At 43.5% G+C, this 27,474-nt stretch overlaps 1 protein-coding gene across 2 annotated transcripts; it reads left to right on the top strand.

Moving 5' to 3' along the window:
• The first annotated feature begins 5,039 nt into the window (after nucleotides 1-5,039).
• SAMD13 (sterile alpha motif domain containing 13) lies at nucleotides 5,040-19,558 on the top strand. Of its 2 annotated transcripts, none has more exons than XM_050901122.1 (4): nucleotides 5,040-5,055; nucleotides 8,659-8,743; nucleotides 12,876-12,987; nucleotides 18,310-19,558. In XM_050901122.1, exons 2-4 carry the CDS (start codon nucleotides 8,691-8,693, stop codon nucleotides 18,451-18,453), a joined length of 309 nt encoding a protein of 102 aa, XP_050757079.1. In that variant the 5' UTR covers nucleotides 5,040-5,055; nucleotides 8,659-8,690; the 3' UTR covers nucleotides 18,454-19,558. The 2 variants fall into 2 exon arrangements, with proteins under 2 accessions (XP_050757079.1, XP_050757078.1); XM_050901121.1 differs by lacking the exon at nucleotides 5,040-5,055 and adding an exon at nucleotides 7,163-7,222.
• The last annotated feature ends 7,916 nt before the right edge of the window (nucleotides 19,559-27,474 follow it).

The following is a 27,474-nucleotide window of genomic DNA, read 5'->3' as shown; positions in this document are numbered from 1 at the left end:
TGGACTGAGGAGCAGCATCCTCCATGGCTGATGAATGGAAGAAATGCCATATTCTGGTCTTCCACACCTGGTATCAGTTCTGGCAGTTACATCAGAACTGTAACATGTAAAGAAGATGCCGGTATTTACCAGGACATGGGTGCTTTACAAATCTTAGAAATCTGGGTGTTTCTAAAGCAGGCTAAAACTGCCTGCTACTGGCTAACGCTGCCTGCCTACTGGATATCTGGTGGAAAAACTTCACTGCCCTAGAAACTCACTGAATGGTTTGCCCGAACGCCTCTGATATATGGCTATGAAATATGAAACCCTAAAATGGCTACGGTTAGCAAAGGTGGACACCCTTCAAGAGCTTGCCACTATCCAAGTATTGCATAGATCTCTGTGCATGCTCAGAATATTTCTTTAGAACGAAACCGTAAAGGAACGGACTGGTTCGGCTGGACTCCTGATGCCAAGGTGACTAAGCCTCTGCTCCTCTTTTCTTTGAGTGTATACATGGACCTGAATCTTACTGACCTTGGCTTCTTAGAAAACCTCTTGATGGGAAGGTGATGTAAGAATGTTACAACAGTGCTTTTAAGAGGAAATCCACAACACCCCAGAAAGTCTGTGTAGGATTGAGCAGAAACCTTCATGGGCAGGTGTAGAGAAAGCTCTTAATGTCCCCATGTTGAAAACTGAGAGCTCAGTACAACTGCATTGGAACATTTTGATTGCTGCTGTCAGGTGGCTACTGAGGAAACAAGATGTTAGTCTTATCTGTTGTAAAAATAATGCATAAGTTAGGATTGTAGAAACAGAGGAGGTATTTGGGGTTGTCCCTACAGAAAATATTTTCCAGCTTGGGGACTAGGTGTCTAAGATGGACGTTCCCTCGGTCTGTGTACAGGTCTCCTGTGTCTCTTGAAAAGGTGTTGCATGAGAGCTGCGTGGGCTCGTAGGTACGCTGGCTTCCGCATGGGTCTGTACTGGGCCCAGTTCCCAGGCACAGTGTCCAGGGAAGTAAAAGCTCATACAAGAGGCTGGCGAGGGATCGGAAGTCAACTTTACAGCCAGGACTGTCCTGTTATTAAGAAGATGGCAGCCTCACCCCTGTAAATATTGTCTGGAGAATGAAGAGGAGGAGCAGAGGTGTACAGCGCCGGCCCCGAGACCACTGCAGGGGGAAGCTGTCTGGCAGGAGTTGGGTTCCTGCCTCCCCTGCAGCAAAAGCAGCTGTGGATCGCACTGTCACCACTAGTCACCCAGTGGGTCACTGGGCCGCCAAGGCGTCGAAATCAGGCTTTTGGTGGTTTTTCAGTGACAGGTTCTTCAGTCCTGGGAAAAAAGCTTCCCAGCAAAGTGGGAAAAAAACTACCACTAATTTCTTAATGTAGTGTTTGAAATATAGTTGAGATTTCTGCTTGTGTTTTATTGACATTTTTCTGTCTATAACTGTATTTTTCCATTCTTGTGTGCATCAGCATGTTGTGCTTTTTCATTTGCCTCACTTCATACAACCGAAGTGCTACCTTTCAGATTTCCAATCGATTTAACAGCTATTTCACTGAGATGTCTGAGCCGTATTTATATAAAATATTTTTATTAGGCTAGATTCTGTTTTACAATGTTGATATTTCATATGAATACTTTTTATAAGCTTCTTGCTACATTATCACAAGCTAGGCAAATATGTGGCAGGCACTACTGCTAGTATGGGCAGAATGAGTTGTGTTTTATACAATGATTTTTTAATATGAAGTATAAGCTTTAAAATAACAAGGGTTTAAGTCTGGACAGCAGCTTTATTAAATACAGAGCAATTACCAGAATAACAAGGAGCACAACAAAATAAGTAGGGCAGGAAATTCTCAGTGAAATGGATATAATTCACATGCAGGAAGGTTTATTTAAACAATTCAGTCTTGGAATCCAGAGGAAGCAAAAGCAGAAAGGTACCACTGGCCTTGCATCGTAGTCAGCTGCCGTACACATTCATTTTTAGCCTGGTGTGAAGAGGGTGCAATTCTAGTCATCTTACTGGAGATTCGTAAGGGACTCCTCATCAGGACAAAACAGAGGGTCTTTGCCATCCTGCTAATTACTGCCTTGTCAGTAAATCTGAGCAGTGCTCCTCCCCTCCAGGCTTGCAGCAAGGGCGCCGTGTTGCTGATTCGGCACTGTGCACCTGCAGAGCTCTTAACCCATGCGTTGATCCTGAAACCCAGAGCTTTTACAGAACTTTTTGCACATCTATGGACCCTGGTTTTTACCTTGTAAGAGTGTACCCAGGTAACTGCATGGAATATAAATCAAGGCTGACTGGCTCTTGTGCTCTGACCTAGTACTTAAACATGCACTTCAACTTAATTGCCTTAGAAATAAATGCCAGGTTGGGACAAGTCACTCTGCTGTATTCTTGCCAGGGGTTTTCTGGTTCCTTCCCTCCACGCTTGCTTTACACCAATGCTATCTTTGGCCTTTTGTCCAGGCTTTATGCAGAACTTCAGAGCAACACGACAACGCTCAGCCATGCAGAAAACCCTGGCAGGTCAGAAGGGGACTGTGAAGAAGACACAGCATGGCTTTTGGATGACCTTCCTGGCCAAGGCAGGAATCAAAGAGACGTGCTTCATTGCTGAACTCCGTGGGTGGACTGGAGTACCTTGCTGGGTACCGTCCCTCATTCCTCTATGCAATGCCGAAGTAAGGAAGGAAGAGCAGGATGACAGGTATTAAGCTGTTGATGCTGTGCAGCAAGGTAAGTGGCAAAATTCCATTCAAGCAAACTAGAAAGAATATGGACTGGAGTGGAAAAGACCTTAACTGAGGAAAGACAGTTTTCTGAGAGTAAAGTGTTGGAAAGGTGCAACCTGGACCAGTAAAAGGGATTTTGCCTCTTTCTGGGTGTACAGTAATTGCCAGGGACTGTGGAAAAGACCCTGAGGTACTTACCGATCCTAGGACATCTAAATCATCGGTGCCATTCAGGTGTGATAAAAGACCTCCATAAGTGTAGTGTGGAGCTAGGGGCTATTCAGAGCAGACAGGGAAGTTAGAAGGTACTGCTGAGACCCTACTGCACCCCAGGGTGCAGCTCCAAATGTCTGCTCCTGGAAGGCAAATGTACACAAAGAGGAAAGGGGAACAAGCTCAGACAATGCAGAGCTTATTACAGAGAGAGTCTAAAAGGGCTATGGTCATTCAGACAGCTAAGTCTATATAAGCAAGTAAATACCAGGGAAACAGAGAAGTCAACTATTAAACTAAACAGTACTATCACAGGAACAAATAGGTATAAACTGTTCATGTATTTTTCAAGTTGTAAATTAAAAGTTCTTCACCAGCAGTAAAGGGGAGCTTGACACAGGCTTTCTGACTGGCAGAGTGGGGTGAGATTCCTCATGGGCTCAAAAACAGCGCTAGATGCATATGCGGTTAAGTGAGGGTTTGCCTGTGATGGCAGGAGATCAAACTCCATGGCCTGGAAGGTCCCTTTTTAGTTCTGTATTGCTAGGAAGGAAATGATGCAAAAGGGATTTTTAGACTACTGTTATTAATAGACTGGAAATAGCTATAAATTAATTCAGTTTGGGTGGCAAGCAGTCGTCTTAAACCTGTGTCACTTCCACATCTTTGACAAGAATTACTTAAAAGCAGCCTGTGCCCCCTGTTCGTCTCCCCTGTCCCCAGTGCTGTACATTAAGAGGAGCTGATTATTTTTGGCCGCTAGTCACGTTTGGGTGAAATCTCTCAGCATTTTGGCTATCTCTGGTTTACTTTCTTCCTCACGGTGAGCAGCATTTCCAGTCTGGCCGCCAGGAACCACAAATGATCACTGCCAGCCCTGAAATGTCTCCCTGAACACCCGGAGGGAAAAGCAAAGCATAGCACCTTCCAGCCTTTATTCCACGCTATAGTTCAGTTAGCAACGGCAACTAGCTGCTTCGAAAGCCACATCCCAGGCTATTCACCGCCGGCGCCTGGGAGCCGAAGGCGCGGCAGGCAGCCGGGCCGGCGCGCAGGCCTGAGGGAGCGCTGCCGGGCGGCCCCCGCGGGACTCTAGTTCCCAGCAGGCCCCGCGGCTGCCGGGCTGGCGGCTATTGGCGGCGCGCGGGCGGTAACGGGCCCGCCGGCCATTACTGCTGCCTCGCGCCCGGGGCGGGTGGCCGGCGGCCCGTCCTGCGTGGGGCCTGCCCGCCGCGGCCCGCCGTGTCAGCACCTGGAGCTTGCCTTTGTGCCCGGGGGTAACTCTAAAACGTTCAGTCGCTATTGGCAAAGAAATACGTATTTTATACACGGATGTAATCCGTTCTACTCTGCATAAGAGTAGTTTACGCAGAGGAGCGTTCCTAGCTTCCCTCAACGTGAAACCGCAAAAGTCCTTTATTGTTTTCTCACTTAACTTTCCCTATGAACATGTCTAACCATGTTTTTACCCAGGACACTGGAATAAGAAAGGTTTAAAGGGCTTTATTTTGCTCTGAGGGAGCTGAAATTAGGTACCCACTGCACAGCTAACAGGGTGCTATGCTCCCCTTTGCCACACGCGTGATGCATTTTGTCTTCGTGTACTGCTGTCGCTTCCAGGGACAAAAAAAATAACAGCTTTTCAGTATAAAACTGGCATTTCCCAGTACCCAGGAAACAGGGTCAATTGGTGTCTGATACCTATGCTGCAGTGTTTCTCCTTGTTTAGCAGCAGAAGTTCAGAAACACACGGGGTTGACCCCTTAACCTGGATCTACCAACCCTGGTCCCGCTTTGTCCCCTACGTGGCCTGGAAACGTTTTTTGCCAGAAGCAGGATGGAATAATCAAACAAAAGTCTAATTTACTTTCCTGCTTTGTCTCCCTCCAGACATAATCTCGTTTTAACTAAATTACCTTACCCCAATGAATGAAAATACAAACCACAGATCACATTCCACATTGAATTTTTCCACAGCCTGTTTTCTTAAAATTTCTCTGTCTGCTGTTCAAGGTCTTTTAGATGGAACGCACGCACTGTGTGAGCCTCACTTCAAATACTTGAAGGATTAATTGAAGAACGTGATGGAAGGAAGGGGAGAGTGTGAGTAAAATAGCTGGTTTATATTTGTATCCTTAAATGTTAGTTCATTACCAAAGTTAGAAACCAGCTGATGCAGAAAACTCATTATGGCCTCATTTAGAATGCTTATTTCTTGAGAGAGAAAAAAGAATTGCCTTGCGTGGCTTACTTGTCCGACACAAATATGCCATGTTTTACAGTACGCTTTGGGATGTGAAGTAAAGAGGGTTTTCTTTAGGGTGCAGTATGTTTAATACTCTATTTAACTTGCTTATCTGCATTTATTTAAAATCCAAAGCAGTGAGGACTCCCACTGCTCTCTGTTCTCAACGCTCCTATCGATATTCAAGTCCCTTTATTTGTATAGTTTTTGCGAGCTTTGGTTATTTATTTGGCAGCATGTAAGTCAGGCAAAATGAAATGGTTGGGGAAGTCATGTCTACAGTCCTTTGCACAAAAGTGCACTTTTCCTGTGATTTTAGTGCTTGTAACTGTGTCCGGTTAGCAGTTAGGTGACTCGGATTTCTGTTCACAAGTGCAGCCAGGATGCAGTAAGCTGCTTCTGAGAGCGAGACAGATGCACGGTGCCTGGGACAGCCCCGTGTGCCCACTCTGCTGGCCAGCAGGTTCTCTGTCAGTGCTGGCTGGGGTACTCGTGTCACGGAGCTGTGATTTGCTCTGCAGAAATCAGGCTGAAGTCACCAGCTGGTTCTGTACAAGTCCCCAGGTAGCTTGTAATGTCCCCCTTGCCTCACAGTGAACAGCAAGGGTGTAATTTGAGTGGTTTGACTCAGAAGGAAATTCTGCAAGTAAAACACCCCACAAATTTGTACTGTCCCGGACTGTTAAGGATGGTCAAAAGGTTGCAGCATCTGAGTTGTGGTTGGGACGCAGACCTGGTGCTGAGGGGAAGCCTGCAAAGCCCGTGTGTGGGGAAGGCAGGGTGTGTTGGTTGGTTGGTAGTGCTTGCTTAATTTCCCTAGCGCTGACAGTGTGTCATCCATGTAACGCTTCTATGCCATTAGAAAACATCCTGAATCAAGGGAAATCTGGAAGAAGAAATTAAAAATTAGTGTAATAAATTTTTTAAAAAGTGCAATTGCTGGAGAAACTTGCCAGCATTTGTATCAATCTCTGCGAGCGAAATGTTTTTGCCAGTGGGCCAGACTTAGTAATTTGTAGGCACTTTGAGTTGTACCTTACTGTACAGCAAATCCCGCGGGTATTTGTGGGTCTCCTTGTGAAAAAAGGTATGGCGCTTACACGAGTCAGAGATGTAGCTCTCCCCGGGAATCGCTGTCTCCATCTCCGCTCTTCCCCCGGTCCCGGCAGTGGCACGGTGGCACGGTGGCGGTGTCCTTAGTCGCTCCTGTTTCCCGACACCCTGAGCCTGCGATGCTCCAGTTCCAGAGAAAGCCAAGTGTCTGCTATTCACCTGCAAGTTGAAGAACTCATTCTAGAAATGAATTTTATGTAACTTTATCAATTTTCCGAGATCTGGCTGTTCCTATTTCCCACCTTGTGTAAAATTTCCTCGGCTCAGTACTGCATCCTTCAAAAAACACCTGCGGATTTTTTCCCTTCCCCCCCCCCTTACCGTTACTACGTACACCCCATTTGGTAGGAGGAGTAGAAATCTTTACAAGGAGGTCCCAAGAAACTCAGGTCATGAATCTGGCATTGAGTGCTCCTCTCCGGCCGTGTGCCGCGGGCGGGTTTGCAGCCGCCCGTGCCAGCAGCCCTGCGGCACCGGCGCTGCCGCCGCCCTGCCCGCGACTCCCCCGCAGGTAAGCGCTGCCGGAGGGAAGCCGCTCCCCCCACCTCCCACCCCCAGCCCGGCAAACTTTCCGGGGTGCCCTCCCGAGCCTCCGCGGTGCGGGCGCTTGCGAGGAAGGGGGCTGCTGCGGGGCGGCAGGCGGGGGGACCCCGCGGCGCCCCGGGCCCCCCTGACCGCGCGGGGGACGGCGCAGCGCTGCGCCTTTAAAACGTCCGCCATGACGCGGGCGGCGGTTGGTGCGGGCCGTGTGTGGCGGCCGCGTCACGCGGGCCGGGAGCCAGGCGGGGCTGCTGCCCGGTGTCAAACTGAGCCGCCTCAGAGCGCCCCGCTGCCGGCGGGGGGGGGGCCGGAGCCGGGGGCTCCGCCGCTCCGGAGCAGCCTGTAGCAATGCTTTGGTTTAGTTGCTCGTAGGTAGGTTTTTCTGTCTTACTTCCCCCCCCCCCGCCACCCCACCCCCCCCCCAGCCAAAAAATGACAATGTGGTGCAGTGCTGCCTGGCGAACGGTTTCGGAGATGCTTGTAAAATGGTGAACGCGTGTCACAGTCCCGGCGGAGCCGTCTCCTCGCCCGCCGGGGGGGAAGGGGAGCCCCGGGAGCCCCCCGACGCCCGGGTGGCTGCGCGCGGCCGTGGGCTCCGCGGAAGGTGCCCTGCCCCGAGCCTGGGGTGGCTGCCGGGTCCTGGGCGGCCGGGGCGAGGGGACCTTCCGCAGAGAGGCTGGTGCGGTTGTCGTTTTGCAGTCACCTCAGGTGAACCAAGAAGTGATTTGAGGGAATGCGTTGAGTTATTTGGTCAGCGGTGCAGGAAGAAGCATCTTTTCGATTAGTTTGTTAGTGTTTTCTTGGTGCTTTACATGCTGCTAGCTGTATAATAAAGGGTCTTTTTTTCCTTTTTTTTTTTTAACAGCAGTATTAATTGCTGGCCTCTGTTTTTGCAAAGTTTTAGCTGAAGAGCGTGGTTTCCCTGTTCTGTACTTCCCAGAGCTCTGTGACATTTCACTGGCATCCATTAATGCTACAGCAAGAACATCCTGAGTCCTTGGTCAGTTCCTTGGTGCTGTCTGAAATAGAAATGGCTTACTTCAAAACAGAAAGAAAAGGCTTGGGTCATTTCTGCATGTTCTGTGGAGTGGTGGAAAAAGCTGTGTGGTGAAAGTACTCCAGCACGCTGCGAGGAGGGAAACAAACTGGATTTTCTCCTGTGTCCTTCGTATGCTTCTTTTCTTTTCAGAGTTCAGTATACAATACCTATAGAAGTAGCTGTGCTAGTGCAGGAAGGATGGTCTTATGGATAAGATACTGATTTAGGCCTCAGGAGTTTGGTGCTCAATTAGTAACTCTGCTTACCAGCTTTATGTTTGAGATGGGTATAAGTCACTTTGTGCTCATCTGTTTCCCAGATTCCCCATTTGTGAAACAAGGCTATGGATTTCAAAACCTCGCTAGGGATAACATGATATGTCTGTTTGGATCCTCTGTATAGCAGGATGACTGAAGGCATAATAAGCTCTCTTGATACCTAGCTATATATTGCAGGTCACTCTCTATGTGTATGAATTTATAGTTTGATCAGAATTTTATTAGTTTCAAAAAGGATCGAATGTAACATTACCTTCCTTGATTTTCAGGCATGAAATATTTCTTGTGTTTGAAGCACAGGTCAACTTTTGCTATTTCATTAGCTATTATCAGCTTTGCCAGGCTTCTGAGGAAAGCAGTCTTTGACAGTATCTTTGCTCTCAGGTGGAAACATGGTTGTGTCCCTGTAGAATGCTTGTTTCTGTTACATTATGTTGCTCTTTTCATACTACCAATAATTAAACACAGCTTTTTTCCCCCCTATTGATTAGTTGCTGAAGTAAAAGAAACCTCTATCCTCCCCATGCTAACTGTTGACATGGAAAACAAGGAAAATGGCTCTCTGGATGTCAAAAAGTAAGTGAATCCATAGTGTTCAGTTTATGTAAACAGCACATGGATTTTGATTGTAGTTTTCCTTTGACTTAATGCAGCTGGCAATGGTGGGCACCTCCATCTTTGCTCACTTCAAACCTTCCCTGTTCTCAATTACTTTTATTGTATTTCAGCTTCGAAATAGAAGAGTCTCGGGCACTGAATTGATTAAAAGTGATATGTGGGAGGACCGTGTACCAATAGAGAGATGTAGAAGCTAGTAACTTAAGTTAGGGGTATACCTTTCTCCGTTGATTTCTCCTCTCAACCAGAGACTAAAGCAAGTGGTAGCACTGTAACCGATACTCTGCCTCTGCTCACCTGTCTGCTAGTAGCTTTTGTAGAACTGGTGCCTGATGGAGAGAAGTGTCCTGTGTGGAAGTCTCCTCTCTCTCTCTCTCTCATTAAGAGAACGTACGCCCTTCTCTGCTGACTGCTCAGCCATCTAGAGCTGAGTAGTAGCAGCAGCGTATGTCTTTGGTGACAGTTCTCTTCTGGAACAGATATTTTAAACTGTTTGCTGGAGAAGCCCTAAACCGCTGGGTTTTTACTTCAGACCTAGGGTGGGAATAAGACATATACACATGGTGTGCACTGCTCCACAATTTTCTTTAGTGTGGTAGACTGCAGGCTAAGGGATAGGAACTATTTTGGAGGCATTTCTGTATCCTCAAAGATCAGCAAGTCTTAGATTAGGACTAGCAATTCTGAATGAAGTTATGATCTGAGAAGTGGAGTTCTGTGTGGAAAAATTTGGTCTTGCTGCTTTAGGGTTATAGAAGCTGTGCTGAGAGAGAGATATACATATATAGCGATATTAAAAAAAAAAAACAACAAACAAACCACAAAGAAAGGTACTAGAGAGAGTTCTTAGTCTGTTCTCTCAAACTGCAACACTTCTGCAAAGCTGCACCTCATTCTTCTCCTTCAGATCTCTTTTCCGTAAGCCTTCCAAGAAAACTTGACAATGCTCAGGCTCCCAGGCGCTAGAGTAATATAAATAATAATAATAATGATGGTCACTTCAGGATGCCGATAAAACACCTGATTGTGACACAGCATCAAAAGACCTGATGGCAGCCATTAAAATCAGCATGCTCCCCCTTCCCTTGAGACATTGCTTACACCACACCAACATAAAATGCATTTTCCTGTGCGGTGACTATGAATACATTATATTGTGTATGTCCCTCAGAAGCCACCTTCAGTTGGCAGTCTTGCTTCTACAATGAGGACTCTACGGTGGGAGGAGAAGGGAGGCAGTCAAAGCAAGGACAGTTTACAGTTAATCATTTCCCCCACCCCCACCCCCCCGAGGTTTAGGTGCTAAAAGCTCAATTACTAATTGCGAAGGTGGCTTTTTAAAACTGATGGGGGTTGTAATTAAACTGATCAGGAGCTGTGGTTTCTAAATGAATGTATACAGTATGTTTGTGCGCATATCTACAAAGGAAGTATTTGGCACTTTCTTGAAGTGGTTATAAATAGCTTGGATAAGAACTGTTTGTTCACAGCTATATCCTTTCAGGCCTTGCTGCTTCTGCCACATGATGGCAATAAAGGCACAGGGACAGTGGTGAAAGCAGACAAGCCTAATCTTTATTCATTATCAGTGCATCTAGTATCTCATTACAAAGCCTAAAATGCCAGTCCTCTTAAGATTTTACAGCATCCAGGATGTCTGGCATAAACCGGTGTATAGCTAAGCCATGGCTGTTACATATTCCCTTTTCTTGTCTAAAGAATAGAGCCATGTGCAACAGCAGGGCAAGGAGGAGACTGTCTAGAAGCCAAATGAGCATCTGTATGGGTAGATGGGTTAAAATCCAGCCAGCCTCTAACAGTCTGCCACATGCCTTTGAGTCTTCTGCAGCTGTAGCTGTGGAAATGGCTCCACTTGAGGTCCAGCATGATGCTATTCCTTGAGGCAGGAACTTGCAATTATTTCCTGTGATTAGTTAATGACTAAGTTGGAGCCCCTGAAGTCATTGCAGTTGAGCCTGGGATGGGGCTGGACCAAGCTGTAGTTACCTAGCGGTAAAAGAAGAGCTACGTGAAGAACTAATGCACCTGGGCTGAAATACAAAATCGTGGGAGGGAGGGTTTGGGACCATATTTAGCTTGAAATTAAAGTGCTTTGGGAAGTAAGCAAAATACAGTTAGGAGGTATTTTTACAGATTGAATCTTTTATTTGCTATTTAGGAAGAATGAAATACAATATCTTTTAGGATTTATTATGGGGTTTTTTAAAATACTGAGTTGTTGGGGTTTTGTTTGTTTAATTTTAAGTAGAAGATGAGTCATTGAAAGTGATAGTCTATGTCTTAGGGAAAATGCAGAGATTTAAATATAGTTCTTCAAATGCTGCTTTTACAAATATGTGTAGGTTTTTGTGTGGTACTTTTCACATTTTACTTCTTAAGCCTCAGAATGTGCACAACACCAAAAATCTTAATTGAAATGCATTCTTTGATTTAAAAAAAAAAAAAGTGTAGCTCTAATAAGGCCAGATAGTCTCATTTTCAATTTTGCTGAGTGTTGCCTTTCTGTGTAATCGCAATCAGTGAAGCAATTCATGAAGTCAGTCATTACTTGATGAGTGAAAGTAAGAAACTCTGGCCTTTTGCTCATTGCTCTGAGATATGTGTATATTCCATGTGATAAGTGGAAGAAACTGCTTTTAGAACGCCAAGTGCAGCATACAGTGTGATACTGAGGTTGCAGTGTGAGTCCCTAGGGCCAGAATTTTGTTACCATATTGACCGGTACATTCCAAGAGTTAGGGGAGAATCAGAAACCATTGTGTTCATGAGTCCTCCTTCCCAGGGCTCAGCTAGTTGTAGAAATCGGGATGTTGTAGAAACAGTGACGGGAGGCACTATATGTGATTCTATTTGCTTCTTTTCATGGCTGGTTGGAAAAATGGTTGGCCCTTGATTCACTCAGTTATTTTGCTGAAAGATATACAAGTCTAGGCAAGACAGAGGTGGTGACAGTTGGAAAAGGAAAATTTGAAGGACGGAACAAAAATGCTGTCAGGAGAGTATAATCTGTGTTTCTTTTCCAGCTGGTGCTGTTGAAAAATCAAAGTCCTGCCTCTAAGCTTCAGGACCTGAAATGGACAGGATTCTGACATCTGCCTTGATCTGTACATTTTTGATATTTCTTCATTAGCATTATGGTTAAGCATGCAGAACAGTGGAAAATGACTGGCATCAACTTTGGGACTTCTAGTTGGAGAAACATGTTAAAGAAGTTCTTTCTTTGGACGTCTTGCTCTTCATCCTCCTAAGTTGCTATAGGAAAGGCAATCAAGCTCACTGTGTGTCTTTTTTACCAAGAATTTGCAGATACACAAAGGTTATCTGAGATACAGTGATGGCAGGTTGAGGATAAGAAATGCAGGATAAAGGTAGTAATATGAATGATTGGTTGTTTTTGCTACTGTGGAAAGCAATTGCCTGAGGTCAACCACAGAAGGAATTCATTCTGATTGTGTTTAACAGATGTTTTCTCAGATTCATAGCTATTTAAAAAGTCCATAGATTTGTCCAAAGATGAGTCCAAAAACAGTCTTGGGAAGTTTTCTATACTGAGCAATTAGTGCAATCATTGGTGCTTCTCTTTTTTTTGTTTTACAAGGTAAAGATGGTTTCCAGTAGTTTCTGCCCATGCTACGAGGAAGCACAGTCTCATCTGGGAAAAGAATAATCCACACACTGCAATTCTTTATAAGTAATTGGTAGCTGAAAACAAGCTGCAGTCTTGAAAGACAGTGATTTGGTACCTCAGTCATGGTAGTCTTTGTTCTCCAACTGCAAAGGCAGCACACTTGCAGGAGAAGATCCTGACTGGTTACCTTTAGCTGATGTGAAGATTCATATACTTACTTCTTTTCTGAAGGGAGAGGTACCTCAGTTGTCCCCAGCATCAGGTCTTTGAAATGGAAGAGAACAGGAGTGACTGTTCTGTATCAGGGTGGGGGGAGGAGTGTCAAAGGATACTTTTCCTGGAGGAACAAGGAAGAAGGGGATGTACATGGGGTGTGCACAAAGAAGCAGCAGACGCTCTGCACACATTTAGTGATTACTTGTCTGGATTTGCACTTTGCAGTTCAGTAGAGAACGGGAGACCTCTGGATCCTGCTGACTGGGCTGTTATCGATGTTGTGAATTATTTCAGAACAGCTGGATTTGAAGAACAAGCCAATGCTTTTCAAGAACAGGTAAATCTGTTAGGAAACACCTTTTGACTGCCACCAGTTTCTCACATTGCACGTTTTTGCCATGGACCTGGTTATATACTGTCAAATGGGAGTGAAAATCCCATGTTAATGGGGGGATTTGTGTCTGTTATTGGGTGAAAATCCATGGGACTATGATCTTTGAGTAATAATATTGTTCTACAAGATGTGGATAATGGGTTGGAGTTTGTTTAAAACAGTCATCTGAAAGGTGAGGAATCTAAACAAATTTTCTGGCTTGGACTCAATCTCCCTATACAACCCACTCAGTTTCACTATCTTGTTATTTAAAATGTGAATGTTAATTCCCTTCTTCCTTCGTGTATTGTGCAAATACACTCATGAGTGTTTGTAAAATCCAGGGCTCCTAAGAAGCAAGTTGCTTTTGAAGACCTAGGATGAAAAAGGGGCTGCTGTGTTGCATTGAACTTAGCAGTGCAAGTGAACAGGGAAAGGACAAGTTGGCAATAAAGGAGAAGAATCTTTTTAGGCACAGGAGCAGCATGTTTGTAGGACTCGGTGTGAAAAAGAGGTTGGGTCTTCATTTCTGGCCCTTGTAACTGCTGATGGCTTCTTCTGGCAGATTTGACCAGCAAAGAGCTTAAGAGTCATATAGCCCCTTGTAACTCGCCTGTCAGCACACTGGTAAGGTGTGTTACTGGGGCAGGGTAGGGAAGTTGGCTTACTTGGCCTACAGCCCACCTGTTTGATACAGAAGGAACTTACGTCTCCAGATTGTCAGTTCAGCACCTTCCCTGATAAGTCTATAGGTTTGCTTGCGACTACCAGGAAATTAGTTACCAACACTTGTATTTAGTTATCAGAATAGATGGCTTGACCTTCCAAGGCACTGAGCTAGTGCAAGTTATTGGCAGCTTTGCAGGGAAACTGTACATCTAATGTGAAATAATGTTACTGTTGGTCAGGTTAATCTTGCTGACCTTCAGCACCTGGACAGTGAAATCCCATCTGATTGTAATTGATGAGTATAACAGAGTATCTAAATATAGCTCTTTGTTCTTGGGGGTGAAAAGCCTGGTGTTGGGTAATTCTCTGGCAGGGTGCAGAGGGAGGCTCTTTCTGCAGCTGCTACTAATTTTTCAGAATTTGAAGATGGGTGAACAGGCAAAAAAACCTGTTTAAGTGTATGCATTCCTTAATACAAGCATCCATGTCTCCTCAACAGCCCTGGAAATGTGGCTTAAAAAAAACACACAGGCAAAGTAATTGCAGCCTCTGGGAGTTTTTTCCTTATACTGACAGATACCTCTGACTTTCATCAAATATCTTAACCTCTCTGCACCTCAGCTGGCTTGTCAATAATACTGCAGTAATTACTACCGATCTTGCAGCAGCAAGGTGAGGCTAACTCATGAGTTCTGGCAAAGCAATTTGCAACAGCCTGATGGAAAGCAGCACAGAAGTAGAGTGTAAGGGTTTTATTAGTATTCTGCAGTGAGGGCAAGTGGCTTTGGGAGGATAGCTGAAGTAAGCTGCTTTTTAGCAATATGTTGCCAGGGCTCTGCTAGGATAGCCATGGGCAGAAACGTGGCTGGGATTCTGCTGCCAATTTCACTTTATGCCAAAGCCTTGGAGAGAGAGGCTGACAGCTGCCACCAGGATGCGGCCAGGAGATGTGGGACGGACACTCACAGCAGAAGGCATTGCCGCTTCTTCTCCCTCCATTCCCTTAGCAGCACGAGGAGCAGCAAGTGCCTGGTTCTCTATGCCAGCTCTGCCAGCGCATTCCCTGTCTGCACCAGGAACAGCCCCAGGAACAACCCTGTCCCTAACGTCTTTCCAGTGGCGGTGTTCTGTTTCCTCTACACTGTTTACTAGCCACTGACTTTAACTCTGTGTACTTATGGTGTTTGTTACCACGTTCTCTCAGGCCTTCCAGGTATGGCAGTGCAGTCAGGTCCACTTTGAACCCTTAGCCATCCTCTGTCTATAGAGTCACCAGGCATGCAGCTGAAGCTCTGGCTGTCTCCGTTTTTCTCTGCCATTTGTACTGCAGTTTGCTTGGGCCCCAGAAACGTAAATTCATTTGATCTGCTACTGCCCTGAATATGTACTGGAAGGGGAATGAGGTTGTAAATGGTAAAGGAAAGTATTCTGTTTCACCTGCAACACTGGGAAATTGTGTTCCACTGAACTGCTTCAGTAGGGGTAGCACAACGGTTTCCTTACAAAACATCCATAGCCCAGAATGTAATCATGAGATCTGTTATTACATTCAGGTTTTACACAACAGTAACGGAGTCCACCCTTTCTTTTGATGAATCTGAATACATCTGGACTCACCCAAAGCAAGTGACTCAGTTTTTAAGACCTGAATTTTTCTTACAACATCTACAAAATAAGAAGACATTTTAAGGACTGCAGAATGTTTTATTAAAACTGTATTGTAAGTGCTGGTAAGAAGTGATGCTTGTATGATGATTATACATTATTTCTTCTTGGAGTTCCACTGATGTCAGCAAGTCAAGAGAGCTCACTGATCAAAACAGATTCAACTGAAAGATGTTGCCCAATAACAAAAAACCGTAACATCAGCAAGCAAATCAGACAAGGCCAGAAGTGGGGGGGACAGCATAACTAAAGAGAGAGGCAGGCTAGATGCAGGATGAGATTGTGAACACCTTCAAAGAACTGCTGACTGCCAGTACGTGGTTGAGCTTTCTCTAGGAGCCCTGGGAGCACAGGGGGCTGTGGCTCAAAGACTGAAGCTGTTTGCCATGTCTCGAGACATGCTAGCGCTATGCCTGGCCTTCATTATTGCTCATGTGGCTTCTTAACCATTAGTATTCCGATAGCCAGGTATGCCCAAGTGACCCAGTGGTAGTTTGCTGGCCTCACTGCAATGCCTTACCAGAAGGGAAACTGGGCTTTGATGCTAGCTTGTGTCCGCTGCTGCTTTCTAGCAGAGCCATGGCATGGAGGAGCATGTGAGCATGCTGGCTGCCATGCTTTTGTGTTAGCTGTACTATAAAACCTTGCAGTTCTCAGTCACTTGCAGAAAGAGTGCTGGGAGGACTTGAAGCTTAACTGGTCCTCTGGTTATTTGCTGAAGACAATATGCTGTTGCTGCTGAGGTCATCCTGGCACAGTGGGGAATTACTATTAGCTCTAGTTGTGCAGAGGGGCACCACTGCAGATGACATTAAAAAGGCATACCAAAAGCTGTCATTGAAGTTGCATCCTGAAAAAAATCCAGAAAATAGAGGAGTAGCAGAGAAGAAATTCAGAGAAGTCACCAAAGCATACAAAATCTTACCTGGTGCCAAAAAATGGAATGACTATGACAAATCTACAGAAGCAGGTTTAAGTGGAAAACTAAAAAGAAGTGGAAGAGGTAAAGCTTACAATACACACAGAGATATAAAACACTTGAATTCTGAGTGCATAATCACTCATTTCTACCCAGATATGTTTAGAGAATCAGTTTTCTATCCAGTGAAAGCCTTAGTAGTTACCAACATCTCTAGAATCCACGGGGAACCCTGTGGAAGAAGAAGGAAAAGGAATAGATGCTTTTTTCCTATTCTTGGAGTTTCTCCTGTTCCAGGTACTGGATTTACTTCATCTGGATCCTACCAAGCTGGAGGCTGTTCTTCCTCCATAGCATCGTTGAACAGCAGCAGAAAAGGCAACTTCAGATCAGTCATAGCAATGAGCAAAGTACTCACTGGTGTCAAAATTCCCACAGAAATAATTGTGACGAATGGAAAAGAGAGGATAGAAACTGGTTTTAACCATTAACATTCTCAACAGTAGTTGGAAAGAGGCACCTGCTATAATTGGGTAGAAAGTTATTGGAAACTTTTTTTCTTTTAGAAATACTGTGACATTGCACTCCTCTGAGGGATTAGCAGTCATATCTCTTGGGGAGATTTTAAAGAAATTCCGTTTTCAGCTGATTTTGACTATGTTGTAGTTTGTCCATGTATTTTTGTATTTATAAACTTTATCAAATCAAGAGAGAGACCAGTCTGGACAAATTCATGCTGAACTCTAATATAAGTCTTCCTCTTTTCACATTGAGTTGTAATCAAGGACGGGATCTCTGACATTTCCAAGGCAACATTTAATATTTCTAAGGAAGTTGCTGCAGTGGGATAAATTGATGTGTGCTGTTTATAATATTTATAAAAATACAGAATTTTGGCAATATATTATCATGGACAACAACAATATATGCAAGCATTTGACCTGGTTGTTGGCTATTGATAACAAATCCAACATTTAATAATGTTTTTTTAATTAAAAGTAAAAAAGAATGCAACAGCAGAGTGAAGTCCAGTGCAGGAGAATGCCATAAGGCTATATACTTTGGGCTATGATAACCTTGGGAGGTCTGGCTGTGTTGTGAGACACCAGTCAATGCATTGTTGTGTAGCTGTAGCTCCTGTTTCTTGAGTAGTGCAGTGTGATCAAGCTGTAGCAATGTGTAAAGAAAAGGATGGTCCCATGTCTAAAACGGAGATGGGAGTTGAGAGATGTGGATTCTTTCTCTTCCATTTTGACCTTTGAAAAATCATTTACAGGTAATTTTCAAACATACAAGGTTTTGAGGTGGAAAAAACACCAAAGCCTACAGGATTTCTAATCTAAATAGGCCAGAAAGCCAAGGCTTGAGAGAAAAAACCCCAACATATCTGTGATTTAAAAGTGGGAATTTTAAGCAGGAACAAGTAGGGGTTGTTGAGACCTAAGCTAGGAAGTTGCTGCTTTTAGCCTCTTCCGTTGTAAGTGGAGGAAGAGAAGTTCTCTCAGAGTGTTAATCTCCATGGTTAGGCCCTTCTAAAATTTCTGATGGCAGGAGTCTTCCCCCCCGCGCCCTCCCCCTGGACGCATGGGAAGGTTGGCCTTTTAAAGAAGGCACCTGAAGTTATTAGCAGATACTGACTAGTCCAAACTTGCATATTGCTGTCAATGGTAATTCTTCTGAAATGCACTTCATAAGCCTTCTTCTTAAGAGTATCCTTCCCTTAATGGCTGATAATTAGGCAATCTGCACAGGTACCTATTAATTTGAAACAGATTTACAAGGCAGGAGTTTTGAAATTAGGCTCATTTGTGTTTTGTGCTTGACTAAATAGTATTTATGCCTTAGTCAGCACAGGTGAGCTCTTGAAAAGCAGATGGCAGAATTTAGCAGCTATAAACATAGTTTCTGGAAAATAGAGGCTACTATTTCTTTTCTCACTGATCCTCTGTAGTAGTCTTCCATTTGTTGCATGACTGTTCTCATCTGTTAGATTTGTACAGTTGTTTTTATCAACTCTTTAATTCTTCTTATAGGAAATTGATGGCAAATCATTACTGTTGATGACAAGAAATGATGTACTGACTGGACTTTCATTAAAACTGGGGCCTGCGCTGAAAATCTATGAATATCACGTAAAACCTCTACAGACACAACATCTAAAGAACAACTCTTTATAGCAATTGGGGTCATGTTGTGCCTCAAACAATAAATAAGCAATTTGGTTTCATGTGATGGAACTTTGTAAAGAGAGAATATATCTATTAAGAATTTAAACCAAATTACAATATATATCCTATTGGATAGAGTTGGCAATATACTATATACTGAGTCTGAACTGAGAGAGGTGGTGTGTATTTTTCACATAGTACATAATGATTTTCTCTTTTAGGAAGTGTCAATGAGCATGTTGAGATAGCTACATCACTGTATCCAGAACAAAAGGGAGGTATGTCATTCTCATTTTTGAGCCAGACATGTTCTTTATTTCATGAATTAAAATACCAAAAAAACCCAACCCAAATAAAGTTTACATGCATCTTTGGGAGAGAGAAACCAATTAAAGTAGGTTTTGGTTTACACTAAAGACCTACTAAAATTATTACTACTTACAATTTTAGGATGGGACTGACACTTGCCAACTCACCCTTTTTTGCAGAGGGTCCTATTTTGACCTTATTAAGGTTTACTCGTGGTATGCTGCAATGTTTAAAGCTGTACATACAACTAACATAACCCCTTCGATAGCAGAAGGCGTTGCTGACAGGTGAAACTGGGTTGTGTATTTTTTGCTGTCCTTTAAATTTTCAGCTTGTTTTCACCTGTTTTTAATAGTAGTTCTATGTAAAGTATAGTTGGTTTTTAAAAGTTTGTGTTGCTTTGCCAAACAAAAAAAGCTTCTTTTTATTCCTTTTTTAATTTATGATAACTTGTTTTCTAACATTATGCAGAAATTTGTAAAAAGAGTAAAATTCTGCACATTTTTAATATTGTCTGTCATTGGTGTTGTAATGGTTGATTTTTTTTTTAATGCTTTACTTAACAGTTTGAATACTTGTTTTAAAAACTGAAAGAAGCTGTCTTGTCACCATACATCTCTGTTAAAAGAGAGTCTTGTTCAATCTGTTTGTACCAGTTCCCTATTTGATAGGTTGCTTGCTATATCCCAATAAAGCATTGCTTATGTTTGGATTCAGTTTACTTTACAGATCTTTTACTTTCTCTGTTTCTTTGTTGTGGTATATTGGAGCTCCTGTTTTTCTCCATTTTCGCATTAAAAAGGTACCAAAACCTACTTAATATTCTATGTTCTTGTGATTACTTTTAACACCACCTACCAAGATATTTAAAGATTTCATTATTTTTGCTTTTTCTTATCTAGTGTTATATACGGCTGAAGGAGAAGCCCTGGTTACAGTTCACCAGTAACATCTGTGCTTCTCTTATCCCTTTCTAGAGCTGTCAGTGGTGAGAGGCACTGTGCTGGCCCTGGTACAGCAGGGTGATGTACCCCGAATGCTGGGAGATAGCCCACGGATGGTGCTAATCATTGTCTGGGCTCACCATCTTCTCTGGCCCAGAGAGCTTTGTGATGACCACTGAAACTGGGATGTGGGGTTGCATCAGTGAGGCTGAGCAAAGGAACCAGAAGTAGGAAATAAGCAGGAGAGCGTGGTGAAAGTGGAAATGGTGTGGGAGGAAATGGTGAGGGGGTGCAGCTGAGAAGGGAGAAGGTAAGAGAGAGTGGTGCTTTCTGCCAAGTGGGGACAGGATTCAGGGAGAGGAAGGAGAAGCTCCTGTAATCTCCTGCCTAGGTGGTGGACCTGACTTCACTTCTGACTTGGCCAAGTGTGAGGTGGCTGTTGGTGCTACAGTGCTAGAAGAGTTGGTTATGGTTTCTGGTGTTGAGATTTGAGAAGGGATAAAGCCACGTTAATAGCTATGCTGTAGGTTAAAGCTCATGGTATATGGTATAATACATAAACTATATACAGCAGCATGCTTTCTTGTATACGTTCTAACCTTTACATTGTACAACATATTTATTTGGAATTTGAGATGGGAATGTATTCACCATTTCTCTTTCTGTCCCTTGTACTGTGCTCGCTTCAGGTATCGGTCTGTTAGCAGCAGGTTTGTAAGTCACAGTCTGAATTCTGCTTATGATTTTATATATAGTTTGGTGGTGTCCAGAGATACCTACTGGGAGTAGGGATCTTCAGGAAGACTAGATTCAAATAGAGAGCATTGTCCCTGCCTTGGGGAGTTTTCAGGTACAGTCTGTGTCAGGCTAATTACAGGCTGCAATTGAAAAATTACACATGAAACTTGTAAATATTTTAATATAGAGTTAGGTATGTTTATGAAAAGGATTATGTGAAGCAGCTGCATGTAGCAGTCTGGAGATGCCTACCAGCTCTGTATTTGTAAAATTATTGTTGGAGAATACATAGTGCTATGTTACTGAAGGATGAATTGAATATTCTTTTTTTCTCCATTTGCATGTTTGGTGTGGGATTGACACATTTTGTAGATCTATGGATGACACAGAATTAGAACGTATTTATTCCATGAGGGAGTAAAAATCTCCACTGTGCAGCCATGAGAGCACATTTGGTGATTACTGAGCGCTGTTAATTCTTTCAGTATGTTTTAATGAGCAAATGAATTGCATTCAGAAACATCCAGATTGTATTCCCCTTTTGATCAGCGCCACTAACTGGTTCATACAAGTAGAGGCCTAATGGAAAGCTCACTGCAAGTGTGAAAGGGAATTTGGAGGATGTTGCTCAGAAATGTAACAATTTTTTTTTACTGTCCCTGATCTTTATTGTAGTATCCTGCTGTTCTCTGAGCTCTCTAATGCTGCTGTTCTCTTTGTGCAGGTGACCGCTCTGGTTTTGTCTGTTACGTTCTCCTTGCTGTTTCTGGAAGAACAAAAAGTCTTTTTAAAAGAGACTGGAGGGTTTGAAAGAGGAAGTCAAAGCCAGATTATTTTTAGTTACCATTCCTCTTGCAGAAAACACAGCTGCTGTTGAGATGAGGAAGCGACTGATGGGCATTACTGGATACCATGTCAATACTGCAGTTCTGAGAGTCACAGAGCTATGCAGGAATCCAGTTTATAACATGCCCTTAATGTGCCTGCAGCTAGGAGAGCCCGTCTTCCTTAAAAGCCCTCCCTGTGCTTTGGGTGGTGGTTAACCTGCCATGTGTCCAACTGCTCAGCTGCTGCTGGGTGTGAGAGGGACAATGGTCTCACTGCCACAGGTCTCCTTGCTTTCACACTGAACCAGCAATTTAGAGAGTGGCCTCCTTCTCCTAGAGGCCGCTTTAGGGGGCAAAGCAGCAGTCAGCTCCCCTGCCCTGCTGCCGGTCAGCACAAGAACAGAGAGATGTGCTACAGCCAAGATCCTCCTATTCCCTGTCCCTCCTCTTCCCCTTTTCATAATACCACTGGTGCACATCTATCAGAATCTTTCACAGCACTTTTAAAAATTATTTGAAAGCATTACAGTATGCCTTTTTTGGTATGATGGTTGTGAAATAATATATTGATATTGTTCATCAGCTCTGATGTTCACTTTCCTCTCAAGCTGTAGATAAACAATGCATAGCATGTTCTCTTTGCATTCAAATATATTGCTAAGTACCACACATAAAGCACATATAAGGCAACTGTCAGCAAAGTATGGGGGCTGTGGCTGTGCCTGTCCACCAAGGTCACTTTCTCAACCCAGAGAAAATTGTTCTGTCTACTTGCTGGTATCTCCCACCCCTGTGTGTTATTGTTCCCTTTAAAACAGTTTGCTCTAATGTGCTGCACTTTATCAATTCGTAGAAAATTCTTTGCTCTTATAGGACAAGACTCAGCAGCTGTAGCGAAGGGAGTAGCCACCCATGCATCACTCCTGGTTAGAAATGGCCCAGGCAAAATGTCACGTTAGGCCCTCCCTGTCAGTGATTACTTGCTAAATGAAGTCTTCTCTCTTTTCACTGCTTTTTTCAACGTGTTCAAATTCTACCAAGTCCTTTACCTCTTCCTCTTTTTAAAAATCAGCATTTAATTGGTCTGTTATCTTCAACACTCTTCTTTCCGCTGTCACACATAAGTTACAATCACAGTTATTTGAAAAGCAGAGGGTCTTACTTCTGTGAGTCTGAGGGAAGCTACAAACTTATTTCTCATTTTTTTAATGGCAATATTGTCTAAAATTTGAAGGCTGAGTCTGAGCAGGACCAGAAAACATTATCTCACTTCGTCTCCGTTCTGGTTCTTTACTTCCAAGTTAGAACAGGAGATCCTTCCCTTCCAGGAATGGGTTTTGGCCCAAAAGTCATGTGGGAAATTAATTGACTGTAAATGTGCATGTGAACAGTGTAACCATCACTGGCTTAGTACGCCGCGGGATGAATGGAGCGGTATAGAGAAGGGTCTGCTCTACTCTCTCACCTTTACCTCAGGGACAATTTATACAGGCAATGGATTGGCTTCTGCTTCATCTAACAGAATGAGAGGACTTGGTGCTTGGGGATGTCAGCCAGGAGAGCCCATCCATGTCCCATTCCATCACACCGAAGGCCTCCATAGACCTTTACCTCTGTGTTGCTCAGTTTTGACAGCAGCTTCTCCCGGGGGAGGTGCAGAGGGCAGTCGCTGTCATCAGCCCGCTGGCAGCCTGCAAAGGCAGTCTCCATTGGAATAATGGGCAGACTGATTTTATAAGTAGCTTTCATTCCTGTTGGGAAAGGCTGTGTTCTTTTTAAGATGATAATGTAACAAGGTAATTAAATTCTTTTTTGCTTAGCCCCTATTACTAGGAAATTGTTTGATTTAGTGATGTTCCTTTGGATCCCAGAGGTGTATTCAACTTAGTCCCAGAATAACATTAGCTGGTAGATGCTGTAAATTTGGGGACTGCAACTGTAACCTCAAACACCTGGAGAGCCCTAGGGGAGCATCATGAAGACTGTAAGTGGCCATTGGTCTCCATGTGAGAGTTTCACTGCTACTGAAGGCTGCTGGTGAGTACTGGAGACCACTGTTGTATTTATATGCTGCACTCATGAGCTTCTTTGTTAAAGGAACAGCCAGCAGTTACAGCTGCTGTATTATCAGCTGATCTGCTGATAAGGCAACAACAAATGTCTTGGCATTGGCAGGCTTGCACTCATCTCAAGATGTTCTCTTCCCCTTTTCAGATGATTGCTATAATCCAGCTGCCCCTCTATGAACACTCTGCAGTACTTGCTATGTTGAGGATGCCCCTGACTTTGTAGCAGCTAAATCATATCAAAAAAGGGAGGGAAGGCTCATCATTTGCACCAATCTCTGATTCAAGAGTAACATTGGTTTGTCTTGTACTGGTGGAGTGCAGCAGGAGGAAGGAAGTAAAGAGTAAGGAACTTGTAGCTGAGTTTGTTTCCCAGCTGGTGGCCAAACCATAGGAGAAGTGTGGAAGCAGGTGTGTGCCTGCGTGTAGCAACCCTGTTTCACAAGGGTCCTGCTCTTCTACTCCCTCCTCCCTTCTGTATAAATACCACATGCCAGTTTGCCTGGGCTTCTCTACCTGGAAATATGTGTAATCTAGAAGATTTGGAAACATTGCAGGAGTACAAGGCCATTAAAACTTGAGCTCTTGTCTTTTCCAGTCAGATGTAGATATTAATGTGAGAATTCATGCCTAATGCCACTCTTTAGAGGTGGCAGAAGCCCCCCTCAGTACTCAGGCACTCTGGTTTCTGCTGTTATGTTTCCCTCTGCACCAAAGGTTTCTCTACCCCCTTATTTTTCTAGTTTTGAGTCCCTCCAATATTGTTTGTTTTGGGCTTTTGTTTTCAGCTCTGAAGTTGCCAGATAGGAGAGATACTTGTCCTCACTGATTTTTTTATTTTCTGTTCTCTCCCTTCTTTGCTTTGTCTGATATTTTTTACTGTCACTGTATTTCTCCCTCCTCTTCCCTCCCCCCCCGTCTTTCCTGCTGTCCTGGTTTCGGCTGGGATAGAGTTAATTTTCTTCTTAGTAGCTGGTACAGTGCTGTGTTTTGGATTTAGTGTGAGAATAATGTTGGTAACACACTGATGTTTTAGTTGTTGCTAAGTAGCGCTTATCCTAAGTTAAGGCTTTTTCAGTTTCCCATGCTCTGCCAGCAAGCAGGTGTGCAAGAAACTGGGAGGGAGCATGGCCAGGACAGCTGACCCGAACTAGCCAAAGGGATATTCCATACCACAGAACATCATGCTCAGTATATAAACGGGGGCAGGGGGGAGTTGGCCGGGAGGGGTGGATTGCTGCTCAGGCATCAGTCAGCAGGTGGTGAGCAATTGCATTGTGCCTCACTTGTCTTTTCTTGGGTTTTATTTCTCTCCCTTTTTTTTTAATATATTCCTTTTCATTACTATTATTGTATTTTTTATTATTATTGTTAGTATGATATTTTATTTTACTTTAGTTATTAAACTGTTCTTATCTCAACCCATGAGTTTTACTTTTTTTTTTTTTCTGATCGTCCTCCCCATCCCACTGTGAGGGGGGAGGGTGAGCGGCTGCATAGTGCTTAGTTGCTGGCTGGGGTTAAACCATGACACTTGCTTATCTTCTAGTCTCTCTTGCCTCTGTTACCTTATGTTCCCATTCCAGGCTGGCTCCCCTGTGCCCCTCCATCCATCAGGGCCTGGGCTACAAGTGCCTGTCCCCACAGGCAAGCATTTACTTGTAGCAATACCTGACCTGCTATGGTCAGCTAACGGGACTGAATGATTACCTTTGCTTCTGCCCCCCAGGTCCATGAAGTACTCCTCCAGCTCTCTCTGGCAGGCAGCAATAGGGTGTGTGCCCCTTTCCTGGTTCTCTCCACTGCTTGTCTTTTTGTGAGCCTGGCAGAGGTGAACTGCTCTCCTGGTGTCTAATTGGGGATGGATCTTGAAGGGAACGTGGCAGGCTTCAACTCAATGCAGCTGAGAGTTTGCAAGTCTGTAATAAAACTATGTGACAACTAACCCCAGCTCATGTTGTTTCTCATTTGATTGCCATAGATCAGTCATACACCAGCTGATCTAGTAAGTGCCATTTATACATATGTTTTTTTAATATATATATATGTATACTTATGGGACCAAGTGTGTGTGCATGCACTCAGGTACGTGTGTGTCTTTTCTTAGCCTGCTATGAATGGTAAGGTTTAATCTCAGAAACAGAAAACAGTTTATATCCTAATTATAGCTGAGATGCGAGTTGACATTTTTGATCCTATAACTGGGGACATTTAATAGGTTTCCTTTCTAGATACAGCTGTGCACTTTCTAGGAAGAAGATGGTTGGCTGTTGTATGTACACAAATAGTGGGATTCTAACTTCAAAAGTATTTATGTTGAGATTTCTAGCCAGAAAGGGGTTTTTTTGGTCACTTTAAGTCAGCTCAGTTCAACTTAGAATCAGGGTTCTGTACTCCTGACAAAAGCAAGATTTGGGGGAAAAAAAAAAAGAAAAAGACAACTTTAAAGAAGAAAAAGAAGTAGCTGTAATAGTTAATAAAAACTAGACAGGTTTAAATGTGTGTTGGAAGGCCTGAATATCTATAGAATACTACAGCCAGTGAAGACAGATCACTTGTACTGACCCTGACAGTGACATTTCATCTCTGTTTTAGATACTGGCTAATGAGTTTAGCTAGTGCATTTTATCTACGTGACATTGGTTGCACGTGGAGCATGATCAGCAGCTGAGGAGGATTGCGGTTGGACTGTCCTGGGCAGCTCTCAGAATTGAACAGAAACAGGATGTGAAAGAATCGGACACTAAAATGATAGTAAGATGTTTGTGCACTTGAAATACCCTGTTTCTTGGTAGGTGGCTCCAGGCCCTATAAACTACTGGAATATAGCCCAGGACCAGCAAGGTTCATGTTATCAGCAAGAAGATGTATTTAAATGGCAATTTTACGATCTGCTTGCTGCTGCTGCTCATTTTCATCAAGTGTGATTTCATCAGCAAAGCGTCACAGCTGCCTCTGAGTAAAACACAGTAAGCAACTTGAATAGCTCCTCAGGACAGGAACTGAAAAAAATATCTCTCTCAATTAAAATAATGCAAGTCCATTGTGGAGACTGAATCTAATGAAGCCAATGGGCATTTGGTCAGGTTTCAGGCCCAAGTAAGTCTGGCTAATTCCCATTTTCAAGAATGACTTATGCCATTGTTATCTGAATCTAATTGCCATATGGAAAATTTGGGCTTCTTCCGATTGCCTAAGTACTTTCTTTAGAAGCAATCTGCCCACATAAGTGACTCAGGTTTGCAGTGCTGGATGGAGCTGTGCCGAGATGCCTTTAAAGACTTGCTGAATGTCTGCATGTCTGTGGATGTTTATAGAAACCACATTGCATGAGTGTACATGTGTGCTTGTTGCCACAGGAAGGTCTAAATAACAGCTGCTTGCTGCTTTGTGTCCTCATTCTGCCATGAAGGTGAGTTCACTACTGCCTTACAAGCTCATAAATGAAGCACAAGTAACGAAGGAAACCTTCCGCCTAATGTAATAAATTTCTCGTAAGGTAGAAAGGAAGTGGGTTGTGAAGATCTGCCTTGTTTAGAAAGAGGTAAATGCTGAAATGTTCAGTAAGATCCTTTTTCATCTATTTTTCCATCTATTGGTAGCGAACTGTCATTTGGAACAAGACCGATCACTTTTTGAGGTAAAATTTGGCTGAACTGAAAGTTTTGGCTGAACTGAAACATATTTCTTTTACTTACAATGTTTGCATTTACATATAAGTAGTGAATGGCTTAATTTCTTATTTGGTAAATAGTCAAATACTAGTTTGTTTTTTGATGTTGCTTTTTATTTGCCCTTAAAAGATACATTAATAAATTAAAAGCACCTAAAAATAGCAGAAATAGCAAGACATAAGCCCACAAGTACAATACAACACAATCTAACAAGGTAAGAAAGAATGTCCCCGGCAAAAGCTAAAAGTGTTGTAAATAAAACTTTCAGAATTGGCTAGTGACCAGAGAACAGCATATCTGGGACAGCTTCACTCTGTGGTGTCATTTTTCCTGTTGCTTTTCAGGACATCTCTCAGGCTTGTGAACAGTGTCTTCCCTTCGCATCTGTTACGTCCTGCTCACCAAGGCAAGTTCCTATCTTGCAAAGCACCTCAAAATGTCACCTGGTGCAGGACATGTTCCTCATTTTTGG

The sequence above is a fragment of the Gymnogyps californianus genome, chromosome 8, assembly GCF_018139145.2.
Source record: "Gymnogyps californianus isolate 813 chromosome 8, ASM1813914v2, whole genome shotgun sequence".
Lineage (NCBI taxonomy): Eukaryota > Metazoa > Chordata > Aves > Accipitriformes > Cathartidae > Gymnogyps > Gymnogyps californianus.
The sequence above is the reverse complement of the archived record's forward strand: the minus strand, read 5'-3'. Positions and strand labels throughout refer to the sequence as shown.